This window comes from Arachis ipaensis, chromosome B06 (genome assembly GCF_000816755.2).
Source record: "Arachis ipaensis cultivar K30076 chromosome B06, Araip1.1, whole genome shotgun sequence".
Classification (NCBI taxonomy): Eukaryota; Viridiplantae; Streptophyta; class Magnoliopsida; order Fabales; family Fabaceae; genus Arachis; species Arachis ipaensis.
This window is the reverse complement of record NC_029790.2, coordinates 112,849,810-112,857,287: the sequence shown is the minus strand read 5'-3', so window position 1 is coordinate 112,857,287 and position 7,478 is coordinate 112,849,810. Positions and strand designations below refer to the sequence as shown.

Genomic DNA, 7,478 nt, shown 5'->3' with positions numbered 1-7,478 from the left:
TTTCTGCTAGGAGGGCGGAGTTAGCGGCCATGAGGTCGGCATTGGTCCGAGGATGTTGCCGAGTCTCCGAGAGATCAGTCATGCTTCCTTTTCTGCAAAGAAAAAGGGGTACAAGGCAGATATGGATAAGTTATGAAAATTAAAATAACAGGATGGGGTGAATTTAAATTCTTCGGCCCCGCGGTGGGCACCAAATGTTCTGGCAAGGATACTCTTTCCGAGCTATACGTCAGCTCCTCGTTGCTCGGTATGCTTTATAACTTGAGCCGAACCAGGGATATCCTCGTGAACTCGGACCCGAGCGTGGTACCTGCAAAAAGGACTCCGACGCCCAAGTCAGTAAAAGAATCACACTACAAGATTTATATATATTTGTGGGTGTTTTTTAAAAGGAATTTTTAAAAACCTCCACAATATAATATATTGGTGACATTTTAATAAACTCCCACAGATTAACAATGAAACTCCACCGTTATAATTATCAAGTAATTAAAACTCTTTCAATATCCATGAGAACACTCGAACAGAGAACTGAAGAGTCAGAGCTCATCGAAACCCTAAGCTTGCGATAGACATCTCCACCGCCATCTCCGTCGCTGCCTCCGCCGCCATGGCCGCCGCTAGAGTTCATCTCCTTTCTGCTTCTGCCATAAAGCCATTGAGATCGAGCCAAGGCATCTCTTTCACCAACGCGTTTCCAAATCTAATCGCAACGCCCAAGCCTTTGAGATCGAGAAAAAGTACCTCTTCGGTTAACTCTCCTCCGCCAATGACGCTCATGTTCTCCATCGGCATTCTATCCCTTGTGTACGCTCTTCTTTCCACTCGTTCTCAGTTTCTGGTTCTCCTTCTCTTTTTCCTTTTTATTTATTTTCGTTGTTTTTCATCTGCAAATTCTGAATGCCTTGCTATGTGATATAACATTGTTTCAAATTATCAAGCACTCCAAGTGTTTGATGAATTGTTTATTCTCTTAATTAAAATTCTGATAAATTGATTTGCTAATTTTTGAATTTTGATTTCGTGATACTCTTTTATTTTGATACTAATATTTCATGATACTGATAAATTGAGATTCAAGTGTGTTCCCTACAGCATTGGGTGTGAATCCAATGATCACTGTTCAGGCTATAGCTTATTACACAGCACAATCTGTTCTTGAAGTTCTTAGAAGGAAAAGGTGTTGATGAATTATATAAAAAAAAAAAATTTCTCTGCTTCTGTATCTCCAGTGGTCTAGAATGAAAATCTTTGTTCAAATAACACACATTGAGAAAAAGAAAATTGTAATAACTTTTAAGAGAGTTGTTCAATCATTCTGAGTGTTTAGTGTATTAGTGTTTATTTTGTCACAACATCTTTTAGTTAAAACTTTTAAGGCTTTAATAGTCAGTTTAAGTTAGTAAAAAGTAGATTTAGATGTTGTCATGTTATATGTGAGGAAGTCTGCACTTAGTCGATCAAAATTAAGCCCTTAGAATCTTTGATTTTAATGTAATACAGGTCTAACTCATATGGTTTACCGTGGAGCTGTACACACTCGTTTTGAGCATTCACTTGGTGTTTATTGGCTTGCCTGCTGGCAAAGCTATTGACATAATAAAAAAATACAAAGTAAATATATATAAACTGCCTTGTGTTGCTATATGCTTGTTATTGGCAAGATGATATGAGATTATTTTGTTAAACAATCTTACTATGCTTTTAGGGCCCAGAGCTTGGTATTGAACATTGCGATGTAATGGCAGGAAAGCTTGCTGGTACCTGACATCTCTGGAGAGTTATTTGTTTTGACACTTCTAATTCCACTATTTTGTTATTATTACTAATATGATATGATATTTTGCCTAGGATTACTGCATGATGTTGGCCATGGTCCCTTCAGCCACATGTTTGAGGGCAAGTTCCTTTCCCGGGTCTTTAATGGTGACAAATGGTAATTCTATGATGTGCTTGTTAATTCAGGTTTTCTGACTTCTCTCCGTACATTGAAGTTTCTTCACATGATTAATAGCACATGTTTCTTGCTTCTTCCAACAACATTCCAAAAAATTATATTTTCTGAATTTGTTTATTTCTATTTAAGGAGTTAAATTGACTTTCTAAAACCTGCAACAATGTGTTGGTTGAGAATTCATCCTTTTGAATTAACATTACTTTCAGGTCCCATGAGAAAATGTCAGCGAAGATGATAAATTACATGGTTGATGAACATAATATTGATATTGATCCTGAACTCCTCAAGAAAGTGAAGGTTAGACCTTAGATGTATGAAGTGTTTGTGGAATATATACATATATGTTTCTTTTCTCGTTTACATTTTGTAAATTGATACATGATGGACCTCTAAGCCAGGAGTAAAATATTACTTATTCCCTGTGGTTTTATATGTTTCAATAATATTTTTCGTTGACTGCAGGGTCTATGCATCAGTTTGAAAGTGAAGTATGCTCTCTTATTTCTATTTACTGTTCTGTTTTCATCATTTAGCCTTTGAGATGAAGGATGGAAGAGAGGTACTCTTCTTCTCTATTATTTCTTGCTCTCTTTTCAAATTTTAATTCTGTTTATATATAATGTGTGCAGCTAGACTCACAATTTAAGGTCCTAGGAAGCATATCAACAAAATGAAAATTAAAATTTCTCTCCGATTCCGATTCTGCGAAACCTTTTCCATTCCTACAAATGAGTGCAGGTACCATTTTCTTATTCTATTCCTCGCCAAATTTATTATTATTATTAGGGTTTAAGTGATTTATATAAGCACTAGCTGGATTTTAATTGAAGCGCTTGAGGAATTTTTGCTTAAATTTATGTTTCTTCAAATACGAATTTTTTCTTCTATCGTGTGAATTTGGTGAAATAGTGAAGAAAATGATTGATAGTTGGTTTGATACACTTATTGATTATAATAGGTGGCGCATTTGGTGGCAATAGAGGGCTCCGTCCAGTGCCTCCTGAAAATTTTCAGGCTTTGATCTTTTCCATATTTTCATGTAGGATTATTCTATGCAACTTCATGCACAAGAACTTGTGGCTAGGGATTCGCATGATAATGTTTGGACTTTCCGTCATATATATCGAGATATGCATAATGTGTAGTCCTGTATATAATCTGAAACAGCAAAATTATTGGAAACTTGCTGAAGATCTTTTTATTTATTTATTATGGCCCTCACCTTAAGCAGGGCAACCAAAGCGCCACTTGGTTACAACTGAATGGAGTATATTTGTCAGTGGAAAGAGGCTCTTTGCTAGAGACTCTGTTTTATTTATACGGTGAGGGTAATAAATTGATCATTTCTGTGCTGTTTGGTGCTCGAGTCGAAGTTTTCAAAACTGTCTTGAAATATATTGAAAATCAGTGTTTCAAAGCTTCAACTCACTTCAGCAAATGACTTGCATTTTGACTATCTTTCCTGCTCTTTTAAACGTTTTGGGCATCAGGCTAGCTAACAGGCAACTAGCCAACATATCATCCTCGGTATTGTCAAGTGATAGTATGCATATTGGGATTCTTGCGGCAGCTGCTCATGCTTTTGCAAATAATAGTCCCTTTACCGTCTTTTACAATCCTAGGTGAGTATCTTTACTTTTCTTTATGCTAATTTATCAATTCTTGTATGTTTGTTCAATTACAGAGGCATGGATCAACTAATTGTTTAATGAACTCTTGTTCTCAATTATAAAGTCTTGAACTCAAAATCTTTCTTTCATTTGCAGGGATAGTCCTTCAGAGTTTGTTATTCCTTTAGCCAAGTACTACAAGGTAGTGTTTCTATTCTCCTTTTTAGAGTTTGTGAGATAGAAAAATTCACAATAGTGTAATTTACAGGTATAATTTTTATTCTCCTTTTCTAATTTAATATTGTAAATTTTTTCAATCTATCTTTGTTGCTGCTTCTGCTATATACTACTACTACCATGAAAATGATGCAACTACTAGCTAGTGCTTAATGATTTCACTTTTTTCATTCAATGGAGGGGCCTTGCCTTACCTTAATTATTCTAGTGCCCCTTTATTTGATATAAATATATGGGCTCTAGCATAGTTGGCAAAATTCATCAGTTCCAAAAGCCTTTATATATATATATATATTGACACGACTTTCTTATTAGTTTATAGTCCATTCATTCAAAAAAATTATTAAAATATGAAGAGTTTTGTAAGCTATATGGCTATTGTGGAGAAAAATAAGCCTTATGTTTCAATGCTCTTTATTCAGTTTGTATATGCAAGCATGGCTTTATTGTCTAAGGCTGCAATTTCCAAAGGAATGACCCCTTTTGTTTTTGTTGTTTATAGACAAGCCTTTGCATCAGTTTTCTTATCTTCATTTTCTTTTTTTGACAGGTTTAATTCTCTCATCATGAATTAAATTATTATTATTAACCTTTATTAATGATTACTAGGCTTCTAATTCTCCTTTGGTTGTGTGTTAATTTTGTAGTAAACAGAGTGCTCCCTTGTCAGGCAAGTTACTGTGCAATTTGTTTCTTATTTCACTTGTTGGGTATGAATGAAATTATGAATAAACTATATATTAATACTACTCTAAGATAGTGATATAACATTCTAAGACACTTTGCTTTTTTTTTTGTCATGTGTTAAATGTGCAGGTTGACAACAAGTTCAACACTTTCCAAAATTTGGATCTGATAACTGTGTATCACTATTGCATCTTTGTTACTTCTGATTTGAGTTGCTTTAGAATGATGTATACTCATAATATGTTGTACATAATAATGCCTGACAGTTGTGATCATTGTGTAATATATCATATCTGAATTTTGTACTTTTTCCACTAATTATTGCTGATTCAAATAAAGAGGTTAACTGTTTTGTGATAGAAATTGGCATTCAGAGAATGATTTTATATATAGAGTTATGTCTTATATTGAGGAATTGTGTTATAAAAGATTTAATTTTTAAATTTTGATATTAAAAAATAAATTTTTAATTTGAGAGTATATGAATGAGATGAAATTAATGAATGATTTGTAATTAAAAATAAATAATTAATTACAGGATTTGTGGAGGTTTAAAAATCACACAAAATAGTTAATTCTTGTTAAATTAAAAAATCAATTTGTGGAGGTTTTAAACTGCCACAAAAGTGATTTAAAATTGCCACAAAGTCTAATATAAAACCTCCACTAAACACATACAAAACCCCCCACTGAATAAATTGTGGAGGTTTTTAAAAACCCCCACAAAAGACCTCGTGACACCTCAAATTTTGGAGGTTTTAGAAACCCCCCACAAATTATTTGGTGGGAGTTATAAACCTCCACAAATAAGAAAAAAAACCTCCATAAATAAACAAAAACCTTGTAATGTCACTTAAACAAAAGCATGTGTATGATCGGAACGCTGTTTGGTAGTATGTTATTATGGAATAAATTTGCTGTGTGCTTTATCGTTGATGCCGTGGTCGTTTTATAGCCCAATTTAGTGTGGAGCTAGCAATTAGTTTCGTCCGAGATCTTAGCGCCTGATCTCGTCATGAGATTGAGGAGAGCATTCTGTTAAGATAGAGCCATTTTTATAATAGGTCGTATTGAGGTATGACTCGATTTTGCCTGAGATTTTAGGAGTACAGTACAGATAATATACTAAAAATATATGTCATGTGCATATTAATAAATATAAAGATTGAAAAATAACTCCACATGGATGATGATTGGGGACACATCATCAAATATACCATTTCCTATACGGTACAACCATTATGATACTATGAACATTGTTAGTTGAATCTAGTTATTGATGCCTTACATATATCACAGGTTCCTAAGTAAGGACCAGCGATACGGATGTATCTAATATTTTTTAATTGTCTTTAAATATTTATTAAAATAAATAATCTTATTAGAAATGTTAATTTGTACTAGGTTATAAGGGCCTTACATATATCACAGGTTCTTAATACTATTTTAGTTGGAGAGAAAATGAGAGAAAAAAAATGAATAAAAAATTATATTTTCTTTTGTTTGGATATCAAAGAAAATAGAAAGTAAAATACAATATCATAAATAAATAAAAAAATTTAGGCTAATACTACCGTGTTGAAAAGAAGGTGCTTAAAGTACGTGAAACAAAAAAAAAACGAACGCATGTTAATGTGTCTCCAAACACTCCGACAATAACTGAACCATAGCAAAGAGTATCGTATTCTATTAAAAAATTAATTAGATGATAAAGAGTTAACGATGATGATTATGGTCTTGGGCTTTTTTTAATGTTCCGTAAATATTTGGTATCAGTCTAAAATGTGATTTTTTTTGTTGTGTTATTGAACAAAAATAAAATGATTAGGTAAATGGGCCGCGATTTTTTTTTTTGCTTAATATACATTTAGATATTTTCTAATGAATTGTTAATTTTTGGTCACCTTAGAATCATATAGACCAATAACTAAAGTATTTTTGTGATAAAAAAGAATTTTTATTTTTTCTCATTGTGCCTGATAAATGTATACTCTTGACCACTACAATGAAAGGTGGTTTTGTCCGTGGTGGACACTTACATTCGCATGAGCCAAAAGACAGGAACGAGAAGGAAAGGGAGGAAAGGAAAGAAGGTCAAAAGAGAAGGAAACGAGTATAGATACTCAGGGAGCTTTTCTCTTGTGCCGAGAGAAGTAGAGTTATTGCTTGAAGTAGAAGAACGGCAAAAAGAGATGCCAACACAGACCAATGCAACTCTTTTTTGAAAACAGAAAAAAGAGGTAAGAGATCGATAGTAGAAACGAACATGAAAGAGGACGATAGATTCTCCTCTTCTTCGTTAGAGGAGGAGACGGAAGCTGACAATAAAAAAAAGGAGGCATAGGACCAAAAGATAAAAAGTGACAGTTAAAAAAACGAACTAGAGATTCGAATTAAAAAGATAAATGGCATTATCAATTTTGTGGTAAATGAAGCTACCTGAAGAATTTAGTTTGTGTTTTCGAAAAGGGAGAATTAAAGAAAGTAAATGAAAACAAAAGTTCAAACCAAGAAAATGCTCAACCAAAAGTGGAATGAACCTTAACATTTACTTATGTGGGTTTTCTACTACTACTACTACTACTATTTATTTAAAAAATAGTAGTAGTAGAAAAAATTTGTATAAATTAAAAAAAAATTATTAAAAATATTAAAAATTTAAATTTTTAATGTATTTATTTTATATTATTAAACTAAAATATTTTAAATTTTTTATTGGTAATAAATTTATCATGTGTCCTTAAGACACATATTAGATAAATTCTAATTAAAAAAATAATGTATTTAGTGTTTTGATTTACACCAAATAGATATTTTAGTAAAAAAATGATGTAAATTATATTTATTAGTACTGTATAAAATACGATAATGTTAATCTAAGTTGATAAAATTACAGTATTGTATTTTCGGATGATGTAGTGGCTTCAGTATTGAAAATGAATAAGTTGAGAATTTGAAAAAAATGATTTGGGAATATTTTAGACTTA

The 7,478-nt window shown here is 32.5% G+C and overlaps 1 protein-coding gene across 24 annotated transcripts; it reads left to right on the top strand.

Annotated features, from left to right (window-relative positions):
• Positions 441–4,825, top strand: LOC107604936 (auxin response factor 19-like). Of its 24 annotated transcripts, none has more exons than XR_002349216.1 (11): positions 446–807; positions 1,709–1,760; positions 1,852–1,936; positions 2,164–2,268; positions 2,420–2,695; positions 2,916–2,996; positions 3,189–3,279; positions 3,448–3,579; positions 3,724–3,769; positions 4,307–4,514; positions 4,621–4,809. XR_002349216.1 is itself a non-coding variant. In XM_021104811.1 (11 exons), the coding sequence occupies exons 5-10, from the start codon at positions 2,686–2,688 to the stop codon at positions 4,452–4,454; spliced, it is 363 nt and encodes a 120-aa protein (XP_020960470.1). In that variant the 5' UTR covers positions 450–807; positions 1,709–1,760; positions 1,852–1,936; positions 2,164–2,254; positions 2,420–2,685; the 3' UTR covers positions 4,455–4,474; positions 4,621–4,809. The 24 variants fall into 24 exon arrangements, 1 of the variants encoding a protein (XP_020960470.1); XR_001612426.2 differs by having other exon boundaries at positions 448–807; positions 2,164–2,254; positions 2,916–3,279; ... (1 more) ...; positions 4,452–4,514; positions 4,621–4,825; XR_002349214.1 differs by having other exon boundaries at positions 450–807; positions 2,164–2,254.